This window comes from Marmota monax, unplaced genomic scaffold, assembly GCF_021218885.2.
Source record: "Marmota monax isolate L192 unplaced genomic scaffold, Marmota_monax_Labrador192_F-V1.1 WCK01_AAM20220418_F8-fsc00021, whole genome shotgun sequence".
NCBI lineage: Eukaryota > Metazoa > Chordata > Mammalia > Rodentia > Sciuridae > Marmota > Marmota monax.
The window spans coordinates 21321177-21343926 of NW_026695228.1; the positions used below are offsets into that span (position 1 = coordinate 21321177).

The 22750-nt window shown below is 56.5% G+C and overlaps 1 protein-coding gene across 16 annotated transcripts in view; it reads right to left on the bottom strand.

Annotated features, from left to right (window-relative positions):
* Myo9b (myosin IXB) overlaps positions 1-22750 on the bottom strand; it is a 96077-nt gene that overhangs the window by 63496 nt on the left and 9831 nt on the right. For all 16 annotated transcript variants that reach the window (XM_046437549.2, XM_046437559.2, XM_058576613.1 and 13 more), the window contains one exon: positions 15490-16386. In XM_046437549.2, coding sequence (XP_046293505.1) covers positions 15490-16329 — 840 coding nt within the window. In that variant the 5' untranslated portion in view covers positions 16330-16386. Of the gene's footprint in view, positions 1-15489; positions 16387-22750 lie in introns of those variants that run through there.

A 22750-nucleotide genomic window follows, 5' to 3' on the forward strand; every position in this document is an offset into this window, starting at 1 on the left:
ACATTTAGCAACATCAGATGGGAAAGTGTGAGGTTCCAGGGCTTTGCCTGTGTCTGCCACACCTCAGGTCCCATACCCCATCCCACCTGCCACCTAACTAGAGTGCAGTCAAGTTGAAGGGCGAAGGAAGCACAGCCAGGCCTGAGGATGCGGCCAGAGGTAGGAGGGAGCAGGAGAGGTTGTCGTGCCAGCCCTGGCCCCTTGCTTGGAATCCTTACAGCCCTGGGAAGCGGGAGCTCTCCTGCCCACGGGGTAGATGGGGAGACCGCGTCAGGTTGCAGCCTGGCTCCACCAAGCCCTCCTCCTGGCGCGCGGGTGACCATCTTCCCACATGGGCCTGACAGCAGGCTGGCATTCAACCCACCTCGAGCTCCCCAGCACTGCCACCTGTTCACACCACCAGTGGCCCAAGTGGCGAAGCATTTCACAGAAATAATCAAGAGGCTATGGAGACGGTGGGCCCTTGGGTGGCGGAGGAAAGGGATGGAGACTCTGGAGCTGGCGCTGCCCACTGAAATGGGGAGGCGGGAGAGGGAGGTGGACATGAGGCTGAGGGGCCAGGGGTTCCACAGACCACACCACAGAGGCCACGTGGGGCCTTCTGCCCACTCCCCATTTTTTGAATAAACATTTAATTGTACAACAGTGTTTTTGAGACCGGATCTTGCTGTTGCCCAGGCTGGCCTCAAACGATCCTCCTGCCCGTCTCCTGAACGGCTGGGACACAGGCAGGACGGCTCCTGGTTTGGTGTGGGGTAGTTTTAGATTTGCAGTCAAGTCCAGAAATACGAGCTGCGCTCGGCCTTCCCCGTGGTTAACGGGCAGGTCTGCCTGCCACAGCACCTCACCCGAAGGACACCCTGTTCTTCACCCAGATCTACACTGACACCCACCCGCTTCCTCATTCTCCCCTAATGTCCTTTTTCTGGACACTCAGGATCCTGTTTTATTTGGTGGTCACATCTCCAGAGGTTTCTGAACTACATGGTGACAGTCTCTCAGACTTTCCTCGTCCTTGAGATCTTGCTGGACATGTTTCCCTGGTCACATGGCCAACGGGCCCAGGGCCGGGCTGAGGCGTGCGGGGCTCCCTCTGCCTCCTCTTCCCGCACAGTTGGTGCAGAGCCGGCCTGGTCAGCGCGGGAGGCCAGGTATGAGATTTTAACAGCTTTATTGAGGTGTAATTCACAAATAAGAACTACACAGGGCCTGAGGGCTCAGCTTCGTGGCACAGTGCATGCTCGGCCCGTGTGAGGTCCTGGGTTCCACCCGAGATGCCTCAGAAATCAGCAGGGGTACATTTGCCGCGTACAATCTGGTGTTCTGATATACGCATGCACTGAGATGACGGCCACCACCAAGCTAGTTAACACACATGTCACCTGACAGTCAGCATCACCTTCTCCTTTTCTGGTGGTGAGCACACTTGGCAAATTCTAGGGCACAGAGGCCCGTGCTGTGGGCTGGGTCTCCAGAACTTATCTATTCATCCTAGGTGACTGAAGCTCGTGCCTTGGGACCAACTTCTCCCCATTTCCTCCTCCCTCTGCCTGGGTGTGAGACTGTTTTAGATTCCACACACGAGTGACATGTGTGGTATTTGTCCTTCTGTGCCTGGCTTATTTCACTTAACACAACGTCCGCCCAGTTCAACCATGTCACAAATGACAGGATGTCCTTTTTTAGGGCTGGGTGATACTCCACTGTATAAGCCCCACATCCATCCATTGTTCATGCTCTCTCGCTTTCCATCATATTTCCTGTGTCCATTCATGTGGAGACTGACCATTCTGAGGACTGGTGGGTACTCTGTAGAATGAATGTCCTTCAGTTTGGGTTTATCTGACATCTCTTTCCCTCTGTCTGTTGTTGATAAATAGCTTCATTAATACATAGACACACACACACACACACACACACAGAGTCTGTGGCTGTAATTTGCTCTAAAATTGCAAGTTGGGCACTGTCATCCCTCAGTATCTGCAGGGGACTGGCTCTAGGACCCCCCTGAGGAAATCAAAATTCAAGGATGCTTGTTTCTTCTATAAAATGGCACCTTATTTGCAGAGAACCTGCTTGTGCACACCCTCCCACAGGCTTTAAATCATCTCTGGATGACTTCTAAAACCTGATAAACCAAAAAGAAAAACATCAGCATGGATTCAGCAGATGCAACCCTACCCTGAACATCGGCGGAAGCCTCGGGGGCAGAGTCGTGGACTCACACTGATAACCATGCTGACACTTGGGCTGCGTCACGCTGTACTCCACCCCTGGCTTCCACGCACCGGGAGTGCCAGTTACATCCCTCCCCAGATATGAAGATCAAAACCGTCTTTCAATGTAACCAAACGTCCCTGGGGCAGGATCTGCTGGTGAGACCCACAGCCTTGGCTTGGCTCAGAAGTCAGCTGCGTGGAACCCTGAACATGCTGTTTACAAAGCACAGCCTGCTGTCACCCACTCTCCCTGTAAGGGGTGACAGGTTGGTCATAGGCTGGGTGGGTGATGCTGAGCTTCCCAAAGACAGTCCCCTCTGGGGGGACCCAGGGAGCTGGTGTCTCCAGGGCCTGGTGTCAGGGGCTGGCTCTGGCCAGCAGCTCCAAAGGGCCGCTGGGGCCTGGGCTACCCAGGGTGGGTCTACTGTGACTGCTCCTGCCACCGCTCCACGGTGGGTGATCACTAGGAAGCAAGTCAGCCACCGGGCTCTGTGGTCAACACGATGCTGGGCCATACTTCAACCCCAAAGTGAGGCAGGTGTCGTGGGCAGATGAACAGATGGGCCCTAGTCACCTTAAGCCTAGTGCAACAAACCCCCGAAACACCGAGTCAGGTGTGGCGGCTCTGGCAGGGGTGTCCCAAGACCTGTGCTTTGGTTTTTAACCAAATCTTCCTCCAATTTCCAAGGAGACCTTTTTGGGTGCTTAAAATATACCCTATAATTTCACTCTTGTCTTAGATGCGGCATTCCCAAAAATATAACTTCCCCTTTGGTCTAAAATGGCCTGAGATCATTCCAGAACATCAGGGCTCTGCCCTTTCAAGCAGCAGGCCAGAAAGGCAGCCCACACAGGAGGGACATGGAGCACCAAGTGGGCTGTGCCTTTCAGGCCTGTATGGTCAGTGCCACCTCTGAGCCCTCCTGTGCTCCTAGGCTCCTCTTGAGGAAAGGTCTTGGGACACGTGACGGTCAGATACCGAGGTCCACCTATGCATGTGCCCCCGTCGACCTCAGCTCACCCAGAGAGGACTCACGATACCTAGCACAGTGGGACGCCCTGCAGACAGCTGTGTACTCTATTGTTTGGGAGCAACGACAAGGAAAAGTCTGTACGTGGTCAACACAGACGCCCTAGCGCTGGGCATGGGACCCAGGGCCTCACACAGGCTGGGCAAGCACGTCACCACCCAGCTCTACTCCTGAGCCCCCAAAGCCATTTTTTTCCTCAAATATTTAAATCCACAGTAGGTTCTGTGAATGTGGAACCTGGACCACAGGACCAGGGGTACCGGGGCAGAGGGCACCAGAGGTCAGCAGGTCTTCCTACAAAGGACCAGGGAGTGACGACTTTTGGCTTTGCTGGCCAGATAGCGTCTCTGTTGCAATTCCTCCGTTGCAGTCTGGCAAGGAGAAAGCCGCCAGAGACAACATGTCAATGTGTGTTCGTGGCTGTGTGCCAATAAAACTTTATTTGTGGAAACAGGTGCGGGCAGATTCCTCCTGGGAACTGCAATTTGCCAACCCTTGATCTGTGCAGAAAGAAACGGAACACCAAACCAAGAAAAGATGCTAAAAACAAACCAAGAGTCACTTGATAAAAGCAGACAAAAAAGCAAACTTGATAACATGAAGCTCTGCCATGGTGGGGCTCTCTGGACACTGAGAATGAGACTCGTTCCCCGGCAGCAGCTCCTGGTGTGTTCCCTTTGGGGACATGCTTAAAGGAGACATGAACCACGGCCGACATCTGGCACGGGTTCAAGATGTCACCTGGAGGAGGAAGGGAGGGAAGAGCCAGCCCACACGGAGCCAGTGCCAACTGCATCAGAACTGCTGAAGCGCGTGGACCCCTGGGACGGGGATCATTTCAAGGCCCCCAGGATGCCAGCAACGTGGACAGTAACCGACCCCTACGCACACACAGTACAGAGCGTGACACGCTGGACAACGCCCTGCGAGGTGAGACAGTGGGAGATTTCATCATGCTACTCAGAACAGTGGGGAATTTAAAATATTTTAATTGCTTTTTCTCTTTCAGGTACTCAGGACTGAACCGAGGGGCACTCAACCCCTGAGCCACATCCTCAGGCCTTTTTATTTTTAATTTCGAGACAGGGTCTTGCTAAGTCACTTAAGGCCTCTCTAAGTTGCTGAAGCTGGCTTTTAACTTGCATTCCTCCTGCCTCAGCCTCCAGAGCCACTGGGATCACAGGTGTGTGCCACTGCGCCTGGCCATTTTAATTTTGTGAGACACAGTCTCACTAAGTTGCTGAGGCTGGTCTCCAACTTGCCACCCTCCCACCTCAGCCTTCCAAGTGACTGAGATTATAGCATTCGTCACTGTGCCCAACTGGATTGTTTTTTTCTGGAATTTTCCATTTAGTATTTTTGAACCACAGTTAACCATAGGTAACGGACACTGCAGAAATCAAAATCATGGACAAGGGGAACTACTGCACACTTCTTTGCAAGAAAACTTGCTGGGAATACATCACTTCTCAGTGCTAGAGGTCCCCAAATGCAACTTTTGACATGAAACTTTTAAAATAATACTCTAAGATGAGCCTCAAGTCAACCTGGAGGAATAGACTCTTACCTTTAGGGGGATGATCAAGTCCTGGTACCAGGTACAACTGATGTCCTCCTGTCTGGCTGGTCAGGGGGCACAAAGCAGCACCAGCCACCTCCTGAATGACAATGCTGGCACCCCACTTCTCCTCCACCCCACAGCCACCTCACAGAGGTGCTGAATACAGTCAGCTGATGTGTGACTCTAAGGCATGATGTTGCCAACAAACATTGTAATTTGAAAAGATCTAGGCAGAGAATTCAGTAATACTAAAATCATTCTTTTCAAAGAGCTGATCTAAAACAGTGTTTTTTAATTGGGGTGGTCATGCTCCTCAGGGGACACTTAGCATCTGGAGACATTTTTGATCGTCTCAATTGGTGATGGGGGTGCTCTGGTACCCAGCAGGCAGGGATTGGAGATGGTGCCCAAGGCCCCAGAGTGCTCAGGACAGAACCCCATCCCCGTTTACAGAGAATGATCCTGCCCTCAAATCTGCCAACAGAGCCGAGGCTGGGAACTTAGGTTAGGACAGGAAGTGTGACCTCTGACCCCAAGAATTTCCATGAGGTCTGATGTCGACCCCATCCAGGGGCTGAGCTACTTCTTGTCCCTGTGGGGATTGCCCTGCCCTGCCTACCTCCTGCCCTGGATCCTACCCTCCTTGGGCTGCTGTTGATCCCCACAAACTGCTCCCCTACCTTCACGCAAACATCCTGGGGAGGCCATGGGGAAAGAGCAGCAGCCAGAGATTCTACTCACCTCCCAGGGGATCCGCTTACATCTGGGGCTCCCAGGAGATCCAGGCCACAGTGAGCTCTCTCTTCACCCCTGCACCCTCTATCTCCCACCCATGCTTGTTCTGCTGGGATCCCCATTTCTGCCTCCCATTCTCCTGTCCCTATGAATTTGTGACCCCAATGTCCACATAGATGACCACTCAGTCACCCAGTTTGAGCACTGAACACTGGTGAGGTAGGGATGGGTCTTCTGAGAGTTCCAATTCTGCCACCTCCTCTGCCCAGCCCCGCCCCCCCCAAGCTGTCTGCTGGGCTCCTGGCAGCGACCTCCGTGCTCACGTGTGGCGGATACCAGCCAGGGCGACTCTGGGTCGGGCTTTCAGACCTGGGAGACAGAAGGGCCTGAAATCGAGGCTCCAGCCTGCCTCTCGCATCACTGGATGCCAAACACAAACACATGGGTCTCTCTGCTGGCTTGAGATGCTAGTGACTTCTGCTCCTGTCCCCATCCCCAGCCTTGTCTCATCTGCTCTGAAGGGGGTCTCAGGAGGCCTGTTTTTGGCACGTGCCCCTCCCTGTCCGCACTGATTTCTCCTGGCAAACTCAGCTCCTCTCATGGTTGACAGGCGAGGGGAGGGCACACGCTACCTGGCAGGTATCCAAGCTTACCCCCACCCCCCGCCCTGTGGCCCCTGCCAGGTCATATGACCAGATAACCTCGAAAGCCAGGTTCGGGGTCCTGGGGAATCTTTTGAGCTCCCAGTGCTCAATTCTGCCTTGGACACCCTGTCAGCTCCTCAGACAAAGCTCCCCGACCAGCCTCCGAATCCCAAACCCCGCAGTCATCTTTGGGCCTCGCCTCGGTCTCCGTCTGACTGCGCTCTGGCTCAGTGCAGAGCTGGCTGCTCCCAGGCCCCCCTTTCCCGCTGGCTCTGATGCCTTCCTTCCAGGGAGCTGTGAGCAAAGGCTCCTGTCACCTTCTGGGCCTGCTGTCCCCACAGCTCCCTGAGCTGGGGTCCCTTGGCAGGCTCAGCGGCACCTGCAGAAGTCCGTCCCAGTCATGCCCAGGTGTTTACTAGTCCCTGTCCTGCTGCCGGGCGGCTCCAGCCCTGAGCTCATACACAACAGGCTGCTGGCGGGGGCCCAGCTCTCCTCCTCCATGAGGGTCAGCAGGATCACCCTCATGAGAACCACCCTGGCCCCAGGACACCGCTCTGGCAGGGGACACTGAAGTGTGGATGTTGGCCTGCCTGAGGCAGGGAGGGGGCTGGGCCAAAGCAGAGCAGTGAAGTGTGGACCCCACTGGTGAGCAGAGGAACCAACGTGGTCCAGCCACACGATGGGCGCTGACCGGCTACAAGGGGAATGAGCCTGGAAACCACAGTGCAAGAGGGCACAGGAGGCACCACCCCACTTACAGGAATCGTCCAGAACAGGCCGACGCAGAGATGGCAGAAAGAGGCTGGAAGAGGTGGGAGGGGGGATGGGAGCGGCTGCTTACAGATGGAGTCTCCCCTGGGGGTGAAGATGTCCTGGACTTAGACAAAGGTCCCGGAGGATGCCCAACACCAAGTGCATCAGATGCCGTGTATTAGTCTGCCTTGTAGCAAACACCTTTACACAGCGAACAGGCCTGTCTGGCTCCCAGTCTAGAGGTTCAGGGGCATGGTATGCCACGCTCTGCTCTGGGGAGGGCCATTGGCTGTCCCGCATCATGGCGGAAGTGCATGGGTGGGACAACAATCACACCGCCAAACCAGAAGCCAGAGAAAGACCAGCTGCCCGTGCTCCGCCAGGGCAGCACCCTGTGATCTAACAATTCCCACCACCCTACCTCTTCAAGGACCCACCATCTCCCAATACTGCCGCCCTGGGGACCAGGCTTCCAACACAGGAACCTCCAGGGGACAAACTCAAACCACATCCAATCCACAGCAGTCACAGAACCCTGCGCCTCAATGAAGCTCTCAGCCCAGCCGCAGCGCCGAGACCCAGGCAGCACCCCGCCGCTCCAGACCTGCCCCTCACCCTGGTGGAGGGCCGCCCGTGTGCTTTAGTTCCCCGTTGTCGGGGGTGGTCAGTGCGCCTGTGCGAGGATAAGGAAGCAGAGATGGCGCAAGCCTGTCCATATCTGGCCCAAAAGGCTCAGAGAGGGGGACATGGCCTGGGCAGGTGACCTGAGAGCCCAGGACAAGATGAGGATGACACTGTGGTCTGGGTCACCTGCCCAGATGGGCCCGGCCTGCTGCTGTGGGTGGTGGGAACAGAGGCAACGCCAGGTTGGTAGAGGGGCCGGGGGAGTCTAGAGTCACTCGAGGAGGAGTTCGTGACGTCTCCAAGGAGGCTGGGGGCAGGGTCGGGCTGGGCATAACTCCTAGTTCGTCCCACGACAGGCTCATCTGGGGTCTTCAGAAGCAGGTCCAGGGCGGCAGCAAGCTCCAGAGCCCTTCCCTGGACTGAGGCCCCAGTGGGGAGCCGGGTGGGCCTGGCTGGCCTCTCCTCTCTGGTGCCGAGCAGTGTGTCACTGGCACCATCTCTCAGCCTCCTCTCCCAGCGTGGGCCAGGCCCCGGTGGTTCAACGGAGGCCTGGACCCCTGGGAAGCAGTCCAGTGACCGAGCATCCTTATTTCATTTCTGCTTTCAGAATCAAGCTCCGGGCTCACTGTCCAAGGACGGGGTGAGGGGGCCCAGCCTGGCCTTGGCCAGAGGAGGCCAGCAGAGTGCTGCCACGGGGCCACAGGGGAAGGAGAAGGGAGTTTTGGGGGCATCTCTGTGGGGGAGCCAGCATGATGCCACAGGCTGCTTTAACTGGAGCCATCAGGTTGGCAAGAGGTGCCACAACTGGCAATGGACCCCAGTGCGCACAGAGCACCCTGCACAGCTCGTGGCCCTGCTGAGACCACGGTCCAGGCAAACATCCCACTTCTGTAGGTACAAAGGGCCTGTGGCCTCCCAGCTGGAGGAGGCCCACGGCTCCTGCTGTCCCCAGGTCCTGTGAAACAGTGACAGTCACAGTTAACTGCAGCGGGCGGGCACGTCAGCTGACTGGACCTGGCTTTCCATAACGCCCCCTTCCTGTTTTCTGGTCAGAATTGCACAGTGAGGCTGCAACCCGTGCCTGGAGGTGGGGGGCGGGCAACCAGTGACACCCTAATCTCAAAACAACTCAACTTCTCCTTTTGGGGAGCTGAGAAAAAGCCCCGAACGCCGCAGGCTGCACGGACCTTCAGCCTTCTGCGGCCTGGGCCAAGCAGGGGAGGAGAGTGTTCAGGAAGACACAGGCAGTGTGAGCGAGCGGCAGGGCCCAGGCCGGTACAGCCGGAGCTGCCTGTGGTACGGGACCTGGAGACTCCCCCAGAAGACACTTCTAGGTCCTGAACCCTGGAAGCTGTGACCATGACCTTATTTGGAAACAAGGCCTTTGCAGATGTAATTAAGATAAGGATCTTAAGATGAGGTCATCCATGATTCAGGGTGAACCCTAAACCCAGTGACAAGAGAAAAGAGAATGAGATTAGGGACACAGACACACACAGAAGGCGGAAGGCCACAGACGATGGGGGCAGAGGTCAGGTGACATATCCACAGGCCGAGAAACCCCAAGGACTGTGAGAGCCACCAGAAGCCGGGAGAGGCAGGAGAGGGACCCCCGACCCCCCAAGTCTCCAGGTGGAACCGATCCAGTCCACACCTTAATTTTGGACTTTTGGCTTCAAGATCTGTGAGAATAAATACCTTTTTGTTCCTGTTTGGGAGAACACTGTCTGTTAAGTCACCAACTTTGCTGCCCTTTGTTAACAGAGGCCACCAGAACCTTGCGTGCCAGTGTCTCTATGGAGCTCAGTTTCCTCATCTTTAAAACAGGCAGCGCTGCGAGGTGCCTCAGAAACGGCGGTGGGCAGGACCCGGGGGCCCAGAGCCTGGCACGGGAGGCTGAGCCATGGTGACTAAATAGTCCTCCTATCAGAAAACAACCGGGTCACCTCAGAGCACCTGGAACTATGGGTGACATCTACATGCTCAGTGTCTAAAATGAACTGCGACTGAGCCTCAGCGGGCTGACTCTAAGGTGGAAGTCCTCAGGCAGGGAGATTCTGCTCTCAGGGACACAGACCACGAGGACATTTTTGGCTGTCACATCAAATGTGGGGAGGTGCTGCTGGTACCATCTGATGGGCGGGAACCAGGCACACTGCTGAACACACTCCAGCACTCAGGAGGCCCATCACAGAGAGAGACGCAGCCCCGAACTTCAGCCCCGCAGGGAAATGGGCTCGGAGCTCGGCCTAGCCCCATCCCTTTGCAAACAGTTGCCCAGGAAGCACGTTTGCTGCCATGACGTGGAGTTGGCTCAAGTTCATTTTGGAACCTGGTGTGGGCACCACCCTCCACCAGCTTCTAACTGCTGGAGAAAATTGGCCTCCCTGGCTCAAGCTGTTGAGGCCCCAAGGAGGCAGCCTGGCGAGATCAGGCGTCTGACTCATGAAGGGTGACTAACGGCCATCCACTGCAGCTAGGACAACTTGCCAGAGTCCCTCAGGGCTACCGCAGGAAAGGAGGTACAGGCGCAGAGGGTCCCAGGATGACAGTAGAGCTGGGAGGCCCTCAGGGACAAAGGCACAAAATACCACAGCTTGTTACTCGAGGTACAGGGCTGACCTGTGTACCCCCAACAAAAGTGAAGTCCACACTCTCTCCCCCAGAACCTGAAAATGGGATGTTACTTGGAAACAAGGTTTTATCTGTTTTCTCGCTGTAACGAAACACCCGAGGCTAAGTACCTCATGAAGGACGGAGTTCATTAAGCGCACAGTTTTGGAGGCTAAAAGTCCCAAGCTGCGGTGGCCCCATCTGTTTGGCCTCTGGTGAGAGCTCTCTGGCTGCATCACAGCCTGGCAGGGAAGTGGAGAAGACACCAGCTGTGCTACAGCTTGGCCCTGGAATGTCCCCTGAAGGCTGCCCCCCAGTCTAGGTGCTCCTGGGAGGTGACAGAATCTTAGGAGGTGGTGCCTAGAGGGAGGTCTTCCGATCATATGGGGATGTGTCCTTGAAGGGGACAGTGGACCCTGGCCTTTTTTTTTTTCTTTCTTCCTGGCCATCACGAGGTAAGTAAGCAATTTCCTCTGCCATGATGTCCCCACTGCCTTGCCACAGGCCCCAAACCAACTAACTCATCATGGCTTGAAGCCTCCCAAACTGAGCCAAGCCAGAGCTTTCCTCTTCTTTTGCTGCTCCACCTCAGGTAAGCTGGTCCCCACAAGCTGCATGCAGGGGGCCAAGAGTGGGGGGGGTGACCCCGACCCACTCTCATGAGAACTCACTCCTCCTAGAAGCCAGCATGAGTCCTTCCATGTGCAGCCTCCCAGGACCTAATCACCTTGCCCGAGGCCCCACCACTTTTTTTGCACCAGGGATTGAACCTAGGGGTGCTTAACCACTGAGCCACATCCCCAGCCCTATTATTTATTTATTTATTTTTTGGAGACAGGGTCTTGCTAAGTTGCTAGGGCCTTGCTAAATTGCTAAAGCTGGCTTTGAACTTATGAGCCTCCTGCCTCAGCCTCCTGAGCCACCGCATGCACCACTGTGCCCGGCCAGGCTCTGCCTCTTAAGGGTTCTACCACCTCCACACTGCCGCACTGGAGACCCCGCCTCCAGCACAGGGACCTCTGGAGGGCACAGCAAAACACAGCGAGCGTCTCTGCAGATACGACTGGTTAGGGCAAGGTGATGCTGGGGTAAGATGGGTCCTAAGCCCAAAGAGTGGCATCCTGGCTACAGGACAAGTGGAGACACACTGACACCGGTGAGGGCTGGAGCCTCGCAGCCACAAGCCAAGGAGCCCAGGAGCCCACAGAGCTAGAGAGGGGTGGGGGGGGGGGGATGCTACCTACGTGCTTTAGAGGGAGCGAGGCCCTGCAGACACCTGGATTTTGGACCCATGGCCTCCAGAACTGGAGAGTGCCCTGCTCTGAGGTGCTGTTAGGGCGGCCACAGGAAACTCGACCATGACCTGCATGGTCCTCGGAAGAGAGGAAAGCTGCTCTGGAGGCGGCCGGGCGCTGGGGAGAACGTGGCCCCTGGACTCAGACCTAGGCATCGACTCTGCCCTGTCTACACCCTGCCGAGACCTCAGGGGCCGGCAGGCTGCCTTGGCTGAAGCCAGGGTCCCAGCGCAGGGCTCAGGTGGGGCTTCTGGGAAGCGATCAGCTCACGAGGCCCCGCTGCACCAGGGGATCGATGCATCCAGGGGTTCTGAGCTCAGGGAACTACAGGAAGCGGCCCTAGAGAGCCCTGAGGCAAGCGGTGTGGCCACTGCGGTGCCCACCCACCCCAGGCCCAGAGCAGGGAACCAGTGCCAGACTCTCTGAGCCACAACACAGCTTTTCCCCGGTTTTCCTCAGTATCTTGTCAATGACCAGAAGCCAAAACAGCGGGGCTCTGGTGTTCCCGCCTGTGGGTTCCACGACAGCAGATGCCCCACGTGACAAGACCCCCGTGGGTCACCTGAGTCTGCCCCTCATGCACACGCTGACTTCGACTGTCCTGGCCCACCCTCGAGCCCGCTGCCTGCCTGTGGGAAGGACGGTGGGGCCACCGAGGCCTCCCTCAAGGAGTTCCAGAACTGGGATGAAGCCAGGGTCTCAGGGCTCAGGGCAGGCTGTGTGCCATCAGCGTCCTTCCTGTGGCTCCCGAGGCCCTGCCTGGCCTATCACCTGCCCGTCCCCGGCCCCGGCTCTGCCTCTGGCTCACCCTGTCCCAGCGTGTCCTCCTGATGCCCACGCAGCCTCCTGACCTCTGCACTGGCTGTGCCTCCTGCCGGCTGGCCACCTGGCTCACCCGGACTCCCTCCACGCCCAGCTCAAGTGTCGCCCCTGGACCTCAGGACCCTGTACTCCTGGGCCTGTCTGCTGCTCTCCATGGCGGCCTGCCCGTCATGAGGCTCTGTTTGTTACTTCTGCCTGCACGTCAGGAGACGGCTCCCAGAGGGAAGACCTCGGGAAGCCTGGGCTGGAGCCTTGCGCTGGCCCGACACCCTGGCTTTCGTCCCCATGCGTGCGTATGGACAGGGGCCATCACTGTGGTTAAGGCTGGTTCATGAGGGAGGGCACAGTCAGAAGTTAACAATGAACCAGAGCAACCGCAACGCACATCACACCACGCGAACGTGTGTCCCCCTCCGGACACCTCCCGGCACGTTCACAGCCTTGCTGAAGCGAGCACCTCCCGGCTCCCTGGAGGCCTGAGCGCTGGCAGGCTGCGCGGGGCCTTGGAGTCCTCATTAAATCAAACGAGGGCCACGGGAACGCAGCACTGCAACATGGCAGCCGTCTCACGACCAAGACGCCTACTAGGAGGCCAACCTGGAGCACACAGTGGACACGCCGGACAGGAGCCTCGTGTGCAGGGAGGGGCTGTCTGAGACACTGTGTCACGCCACGCAGAAGACAGTGCAATTCAAAACATGCCAGATGTTTACTTCTGCCTTTCTCCATTTAAGATCTCCAGGTTACAGCTGATTGCTGGCAACTTGGACGTCCCAGTGAAACCTAGAGCAGGGCCACAGAACCTGCGGAGGGAGTGGAGGGCCCGGAGGGGCAGACGACCTGGTCAGGGCCGACTGCCATCAACAAGGAAACGGCACACGGTGCTGGCAATGAGCTCAGTAGCTTTTAAGAAGTTCACGCAGAACATGACCCAAGTCCTCAGGTTACTCGCAGGGGAAACAGAAACAGGCTGCAGGTCTCGGCAGGAAGCTTGTCGTATGACCCTATTAATTCTATGCGACGTTTCAGTGAAGAAGAGGAACTGAGACGTCTTCTTGCCAGCGCAGGCTACATATGGCTTGGGGGATGGGAAAGAGGCCAGAGGTCAGTGCTCCGGGGAAGGCAGGACTGCCCCTGACCCTCTGCGGAGAAAAAGGTTTCAAGATCCTATGGACGAAAAAACGACGACACATCCGTGTGCAGTTGTCCTGGGACTGGCCCAGGACTCTCCTAAGGACACCAAAGCCACAGGCGCTCGAGTCCCTTCTATAAAATGACATCCTATTTGCACAGAACTGATAACATCGTCCTGCAGACCTTAAATCCTCTCTAGATGACTTAGGACACTAAACAGTATGTGCACAGCATGCTGTATCGTTCAGGGAATCACAATAAGAAAACAGTCAGTCTGTGCTCAGTACAGATCGATTCTTTCCCCAAAGCAGTTCTGATTCATAGTTGGTTGAATGCATAGACGTGGAAACTGCAGATACTATAATGAAATATTATTCAGCAATAAAAAGTAAGTCCTCACTGGGTGCAGCGGGCCTGCCTGTGATCCCAGCAACTCAGGAGACTGAGGCAAGAGGATCACATGTTGGAGACCGGCCTCAGCAACTTAGTGAAGGCCTAAGAAACTTAGTGATACCCTGTCTCAAAAAAACAAAAAAACAAAAAACAAAGGATTGGGTGGGTGCTGGGATGTAGCTCAGTGGTAGAGCACCTCTGGGTTAATTCCTCAGTACCAGGAAGAAAGAAAGGAAAAGAAAAAAAAAATTCTCAAGTCACAAATACATATTACTAAGTGGGAAAAGCCGGTCTGAAAGGCCACACCCCTGTGACTCCAACTCTATGACATTCTGGAAAAGGCAACTCTATGGGGACAGCGATCAGTGGGTGCCGAGAAGGGACAAGGACAGAGCACAGAGCAGTGGAAATCCTCTTCATGGCGCTCTGCACACCGTATTCCACCCTGTCTAGTGTGTCACACAGAACGGTGCCATGTGGCCTTCTGCGGGGATCCAAACACACAGAAACAACACCAAGAGTGGACCCTGAGGTGAACCTGGGACTTCGGTTATGCCCAACATATCAACAAGGGCTTGGACCAAGTGCACAGATGGCCACTCTCAGACGCCCTAACAAGGGAGCCGGGAGGGCCGTGGGGACTCTGTGTCATCTGCTCTGAGTTTCTGTCATCTAAAGTGATCTAAAAAATAACATTAAACAAGAAAAAGTAGAATGCTGGACCCCAAATTCAGGGCTGCAGACCCCCTGAGCCCACACCCCACCCTAACCAGGTGATAATGGCTGCATGGTCTGGAGTCGCGTGGATGCACTGAGTGGGGCCACTGAGTGGTCACTTCTGTACCCCCTAAATCCATGCTGGTGACCAGAAGGCTCATCCACAGGGACATGTGGATGGTTCCTATGGGGTCTGACCAAAGGACACTGCACAGAGGACAGAGGGTGTGGGGGCTCTGCTGCCCCTATGGACAGTGCGGCCAGGTGACCCCCTTCTGGCCTGCTCTGTGGCAACGCACTCGACCGCCACCTGCTGAGGCTGTGGCGCCTGCTGCTTCTGCCCACCCTGCAGCCCTCCAGAAATGCCAAGTTCAACTGAGCACGCGGCTTTGCTCCCAGGACTGGGGACAGACGGCTGCCCTCCGGATGCTGCAGATGCATCACCCCATACTTCACTCTCTTGATCTGGCCCTCCCGGGCTGGCGTCAGCCAAGGGCTCTGCACACCAACTCCTGTGTGCTACCCATCGTACCTGAGCCCACAAGCGGATCACCTCTATGCCCTGCCCCGATCCCGGGACCACTAGGGGCACCCCTGGGCCAGAGCCCGCCTTCAGTCTGCGTCTCCTGCCTTGCTCGTTCCCCCACAAAAGCCAGGACAAAACCAGCCCGGCCACCTCCTAACTGACCCTGGTGCTTCCCCAGGGTGGCCCTGTGTGATGTGGAGCCCACATGTGGGAACGCCAAGTGCCCAACTGTCTCCTGACTCGGCTGGCCTGTCCCAGCTGAGTGATAAAGAATCTTTTACTTTTTATTTACTTTTTGCAGCGCAGGGATGAACTCAGGGCCTGGGGCACGCTAGGGAAGCGCGCCACCACAGAGCCTAGCCCGTCCCCAAGCCCGCATCTTCAGAGGTGAGGGTCCCTCCTGCCACCCACCCCAAGCTCACCTCCAGCACAGGGCCGGCCCCCAGGATGGTCCTCTCCACGCCGCTGGCGTAGCCCTTCTGGCTGAGGGCGGTGAGGCAGTGGATCAGGAAGTTGGTGCTCTGGGTCTTGCCGGAGCCGCTCTCGCCCGAGATCACGATGCACTGGTTGATGCGCTTCCTCAGCATGGCGTAGTAGGCCACGTCGGCCAGCGCGAAGACGTGCGGCTCCAGCTTGCCCAGCTGCTGGTTCTCGTACATCTTCACGTACTTGGGGTTGTAGATGGGGAGGAACTTGAAGGGGTTGATGGCCACGAGGATGCTCCCCGCGTACGTGTAGATCTTCTGCTGCAGGAAGCGGTGCTTGAGGTTCTTCAAGAGGTTGTCCTCGGTCAGCTCGGGGAGGTTGCAGAGGTCATCAAAGTCTGCCTGCTGTCGCGGCAAGAGGCCGCGCTCCACCAGGCGCCGGGCGGCCGTGGCCTGGGCCACCAGCTGCATGTGCACATATTTGATGGTCCCGTCTGCGTTGCGCTCCTGCAGCAGGAAGTAGTAGCCGTCCTCCTGCGGGTGCTCGTCCTGAGCCCGCCGGGGCCACAGCAGCACACGATGCACCGGCGAGTCGTTGGCGTCCAGCACCCACTCCTCCCCGCCCGACTCCTTGACCTCCACCAGCACGTAGCACTTGGTGACATCTAGCCGCAGGCTGGCGATGGCATCCTTGATGACGTCGGATGTGGTGCTGTCCTTGGTGGCGGTCACTCGGCACGAGGCCTGGCCCTCGGTGGTGGACAGCCGTGGGTAGATGTACAGGTGGTAGGCTGCCTGCTCCCGGCGGCCGGAGCTGCCCGCCTCTTGCACACTCATCCTGCCGGCCGCCCGGCTTCAGCATGCCTCCCGGGCTCGGGCGAGCTTCTCCTGGAGCTGGAAGGGAGGTCAAGGTCAGGCAGCTCTAAGCCCCGGGAAGAGGGATGTGGGACGCCCACCCTGCACAGACAGCACCAGACCCGGGGCCAGAAGACCCTGCCCCCAGCCGGGCCAGGAGCCACCAGCTCTGGCTCCCAGGGTGACAGTGGAAGAGCCTGTCTTTCTTTTCCTTAGTGCTGGAGCTGGGACCCAGGGCCTGTGCGCGTGGTGAAGTGCCCTACCTCCCACCAACCACACCCCCAACGCCTTCCTTCTGCCCTTTAACGGGACATCTGACTCATGTGGCTCTCGAGTGATGTCACCAGACAACTCCAAAACCAAATCCTCTCATTTGCCCCATCCCGGCACCGGTCCCACCCTGCCCCACGTCCAGCCTCGTCCAGCCTCGTAATCCCACGTCCAAAGGCCACGACCATCTCAGCTAAGCCTTCGCTGCCCACATCCTTCCTGGCCTCCGCTCCCTGACAAAACCTCCTCAGCAGCTGCCCGAACACATCAAGTTTGGCCTGGGGGCCTGGGTACGTCACCACCACACACCCGGCCAGAGCGCTGGGAGAGAGCAGGGCTGGACCTGTTGGAACTGGGGTCCCCGAAACCCAACCAAGGAAGATGAGGTCAGGGCACATCTGCTTCTAGAACACGACTCCAGCCTGTTGGGGAGAGGAGCGCCCTCAGGCCCAAGCCACGGGGTGCCCTGCAGGCAACTGGCCAGTCCCCTAAGATGGCCAAGGTCTAGAGCAATGAGAAAAGGCGTGAAGAATCTGAATGCAGTGGGGTGCCTTAGAAGGGATCCCCAACCAGAAAGAAGACGTGACCTGGGGAAGCCGAGTGAGGGTCGGGGAATGCTACAGTCTGGATCCTGCCCGAGTGTGTTCACCAAGGGTTCAGGCACCAAAAGCTTGGTTCCCGGTATATAAGGTTGAGAGGGGGACCTTTAACAGGTGGGGCCTTGCAGGGGATGATCAGGTCACTGGGAGGGGCTTAATATCACTCCTAGGAGGCCCTGGTTAGTCCCCTGCAGAGTGGGTGGTTACAGAAAGCGCAAGTCTGCTGCTTTCCTGCCATGTGATTCTTGTGGCATGCACCCCCAGATGCCCCCAAGATGCCATTTGCTGCAAGGTTGTCACTCAAGGCCACACAGAAAGTGCTGACTGGATTTCCAGCCTCCAAACTGAGAGGTACACTAGCCTCTTTTTTAAATGAAGGACCTAGCTTCAAGTACTTTATTATAGCAACGGAACATAAATTAAGACAGATTGTAGATTATAGATTCTACATTATCTTTGCAACTTTTCTGTAAATCCCAAGTTATTCCAATAGAAAAAGCTCTTCCCCTCCCCTTCTGTGGTGCTGGGGATGGAACTCAGAGGCTCAAACATGCTAAGCAAGTACTCTACCGATGAGCTGCATTCCAGTCCTGAAAAAGCTAATTTTAAAATTACATTTGCTTTTGTAGGCTGCTGGAAAAAGAAAATGCAGCTGATGCTGGTGACAGCCCATTTGGTATCTTGGAGCAGGAGGTATGTATGCAGTGTGGGTCATGTGTGTGCCACTGAGGGACGAGGACAAACCAGACCTTGGCTCAAAGCCTATCAGGAGAGGCTGTATGTCGACAGTGGCGGAACACATGGAGCCCAACAGTGAATGACACAGGTAGGAGCACCTGCCTCAGGGTCCATGGGATGAAACATCTCCAAGGGAACCTGAGGAGGAGGAATGCATTCTGAAGTGGAGGAAGGAGGTGCGGTCGGCCCACGGCTTGACTTTATAAATAAAGTTTTATCTGAAGGCAGCCTGGCCATTCACTTACATGTTGCCTGTGCCTTCAGCCATCCTGACTAGGTGGGACAGGCACAGCAGAGCCTTTAAGGCCCAGAAAGCCTGAGATACTCACTGTGCAGCCAGAGAAGTGCCAGAGAAGATCCTCTAACTTAGCCCCAGCAGAAGCATGAGTCGGCAGCGGGGCCTGTGGGGCAGAAGTGTCAGGAGGGTGGAGGAGGGGAAGGCCAGGGCCACGGATTCTGGCAACTGTTAACACAGGGAGGGGGAGTCGCAGCAGATAAGAGGGAGGGGTATTCAATTTTGAAAACCTGGACTCGTAGGGGCTATGACTGTTCCTCTACCCCTGGGCACTGTTTCTAGTTACTTCATGGGTTCAAAGATCATCCTTGGAGACGCTTCTTCCTGGCATCTGTGCGCACCCCCTGGGGTCACCCCTCTCATGATGCAGGTAAGGAGTACTGTCATCTCTCGATTCAACTATCACATTAATCCTCAGAAAGACCTGCATTAAATGAGGCAGCTCATCCGCTTTGGAAACCACTCGGGAGATTTCTTTAAATGCTAAACACACATCTAGCATGTGACCAGCAATTCTGTCCCCAGGAATAACGCCAGCGAAACAGGCAGAGCCAAGGCTCTGGGGCATCACTCCTAGAGCCCCAAACTAGAGCCGAGCGCAACGTCCATCAGCCAGTGGAGGAGCCAACTGGCAGCGCAGGGCGACGTGGTGCCGCGGTGGGAGCAGCCTGTGGTACCTACTGTGGCAGGGAACAAACAGAAGCACTGCCCTATAAACAAGGCCAGACTAACAGACAGCATGCATGTACCCAGCCATTCTGCTCCTAGGTCTCGATCACAAAGAACTGAAAACAGAGACTCAAATCCTTGCGTGTGAATGTCCTGTAGCGCAATTCACAACATCTGAAAGATGGAAATGACCCGAGGGTTCATGACTGGATGAATAGATGAGCAAGATAGGGTCTGTCCATACATGGGAATATTATTCAGTCAGGAAGAGGGATGAGGCACTGGCACATGCTACATACAACGTGGACAATCTCTGAAAACACGATGCTGAGAGAAGCCAGACAGGAAAGACCACAGTGTGTGATCCCATGGACTCAGAAATACTCAGAACAGGCAAATTCACGGAGACAGGAAGAGACTAGTAGTTGCCAGGAAAAAGTGACAGGTGATGGGGACAGGGTCTCTTGGGGTGATACAAATGTTCTAGAACCAGAAATGGTGTTTGTGCAATGCTATGAATACACTACATGCTGCTGAACTGTAGAGAGTGGTGAATTTTATGTGATTTTACCTCAAATTTAAGAGTCCAGGCTGTAAAATTCCATGTGTATAAAATTCTACAGGTGACACAGAACGACACTTTGTTCACGTGCATACAGTGCACAGACTAGTGCATGCGCACACTCTTGTACCAATATACCCACAGTTATCAACACACATGGCTGCCCACTTGCAGACACGTGTGCGTGCAAAGTATGATCATAAACACACAGGCCCATGTGCACGTGGGGGCACAAACACACACCTCCGTGCAGACACACCCACACGCAGGTCTGTGGGGCCTCCCCCCTCACTTCTATCCCAGACTCAGGGCTACTGCAGCGGCTCCTGGCCCACGGGTGGACCCCGGTCCTGCCTCCCAGCCACCTGGCCTGCAGCCTGTCCCCCAGCTCCCACCTGGCCCACAGCCCCGTTCCCACAGCGTGGAAACCACGGTCCCTGCAGCCCCACCTCCCAGTCCCACCAGAAGACGGCACCAAACTCCTGCTAGTCCTACCTGCTGGCTAGAAGCCTTCCCTGGCCCCTGGGCCCCGTAGTCCTGGGGTGGACAGTGTCACTTATATGTGCCCCTGTGCATGTCTCCTGCCCTGCCCCCAGGCCCTGCCCAGGGCCGTTCCATACCACCACACCTGCTCAGGCACGCTGGTCTCACCTGGAGCCCACTACCACCACTCTCCCTGCCTCCCTGGACATCAGGGGGTTTGTCCTTGTCTCCCACTGACCTGGGCCTATGTGCTGTCGCCACACCCCAAACCATCAGGAGGGCCCGGCCTCTATCCTCTGTGCTATTGTGGGGGATTCCCTGGAAGAGCCGATCTCCATGTGGCTGTCCCACAGAAAGCCCCTTGGGGTGCCCATCTCCAACCCCTTCCGTCCAGCCCTCAGTGCCCCTGGCTATGCGGCCTGACGCAGCAGACTCCCTTCAGCTCCACATGTGCTGACGGACACACCCAAGCCCTTCCCGGGGGTCAGGCCCAGGATCACAGGCAGACCCTGGCGGTCTCCTGGATGGCCACCCAGCCCAGTCAGGGAGAAGCTGCCCCAAACGCCCAGCACACAGGGCAGTGCACGTCCCCTGGGCCTCAGCGGGCCTTCAACACAGGCCTGGCACTGCTCTCCCTCCCAGATGTCCAGGCCCTGTGCAGCAGCCTGCCACCCACCACCTCCCCTGAGACCACAGGGCCTGTCCCCACCCTGCTCTCCCCTGGCCACTGTCTGCCCTCCAGTGGGAACACAGCTCGAGGCTCTGGCCGAATCAGGCAGCTCTGCTCCCAACACAGAGCCTCAGGTGGACCATCTCCCCCACAGCAGGGCCAGGCCCACATGCCCTGCCCACAGGTGACGCCTGCCCACAGGCCTGTGCCCTGGTGGGGATGCAGGGTCGGGAGCTGTGTGGGCCAGGAGAGGATCAATGCCTCCTGAGGGGCGGGCAGCCCCTCGGGGAGACCTTCAGCGCCTTCCTTCTCTTCCGTGGTGTCTGCTGCTCTCCCATTTTCTGCCATGAACTGAAACCACGCAACTCATGGCCCTCACCAGAGCGACCAGAGGTGGCTGCCTGATCTTGGACTTCCCTGCCTCTAGAACAGAGACCCGAATCAACCTCTGTTCTTCAAAAATTACCCAGTCTCAGGTATTTTGTTATAACAACAGAAAAAGGACCAAAGCAGTGTGTCATTTCACCGATAATGCTGGGCTGATCCCCTCAACCTAGGCCAAAACACACCCTCATGGCCCTGATCCATTCTGAAAAACTGACTTCCAGAAAAGCCCCCCAACTCTCAGGTTCCCCTAGAACAGCACAGGAGAGTTACTATCTCTCAGCATCCTCAACAGCACTGGGTATTAATATTTTTCTCACTCTGCAGCCATCAGTGAGCATAAAAGAACATTTCATCTCTCACATTTCTTTGACTCTCAGGTTTGGTCTTTGAAATTTATGCCCATCAAGCAACTATATTTCTCTATTTATAAACTTCTCAGATCTCGGGTGTCATTTTTTTCTACTTATCTTGCTCTATAATATAATGCTTTCCCAGGTTTGATGAAACTAAGTCACGCCAACTTACTTTTGCTTGTGGGTTTTTGTTTTTTCCAGTGCTGGGGATGGAACCTGTGGCCCTGAGCATGCCAGGCAAGTGCTCTGCCACCGAGCCGCACCGCGGCCCTGCCAGGGTGGTTTTTAACACAGATACAGGCGTGATCCTCACCTCATGATGTCCGGGTGAGCCCGTCTAAGTGGCAAAGCGTCTCACTAAGCCACATGTGCCATGTGTGTGCTCAGAACACTGCCATCCCCCTGTGGAGGGGCAGAGTCACCCAACATGGGGCCTGTTCTACAGTAAAGCACTCACGGCATTTAATGGAACTGCATCGAAAGTGAAAACAGAAGGGCCGCTCTGCGTCCCCAGCCTGGGAGAGGTGGGACCTCAGAGCTGGAGTTCGGTTTCCATAGAACACACATTGCTTCCGCACCATCACAAGGTCAAAAAGTCCCCCGTTGGACCACACCAACTGGGGCCGTCTGCACTGGTCCCCAGGTGGGCTGGTCTGCGGGCCATCTATTTCAGGGCGGGCACTGCCCGACCCTGCCCCGGATCTGATAAGACACTGACTCCGCTTCCGTTTGGGGTCCTGGCCTCCTGGACTCCCTCTTCGTATCTCAGTAGTCCCCTTAGAAGTCAGGCTGTGCATTCCTGGTGTCCTGCACTGCCGTAACAAAAACCATAAACGAGGGCTCCAACAACACGGCCCGCTCCTCTCCCTGCCCTGGAGGCTGGAGTCTGGAGCCGAGGTGGCGCTGGCTGGCGCCCTCTGGGGCTCTGTGCGGGGTCCTTCCCAGGCCTCTTGGCTTCGGGGGGCTCTGGCGGTGCTTGGCGCCCTGTGGCTTGCACACACATCACTCCGCTCTGCCTCCACCCCCGCCCTCTCCTCTTCGCACACAGACACACTGACTGGACTGAGCGTGCGCTCGTCTAGAGATCCGTAACTCATCACATCCGCAAAGTCGCTGCTCCCGAACATGGTCGCGTTCTGAGGCTCAGCGTGGGTTTGAACTGGGGGGGTGCTCTTCCACTTAGTCTGTGTGGAAAGGGAAGAAGGGAGCCACACAAGAAGCAAAGCGACCGCTGTGACGCCTGATGATGGGTGGCGCCGTCTGCTGACCTTAAAGGCTGAAGAGTGACTTTGGGTCCATGGTCGCCCTGGAGATGCCACGCGGTTTTGCTTATCACAGCTTCAGAGAATGTTCTTCAGTAACGGCATCTCTCTCAAG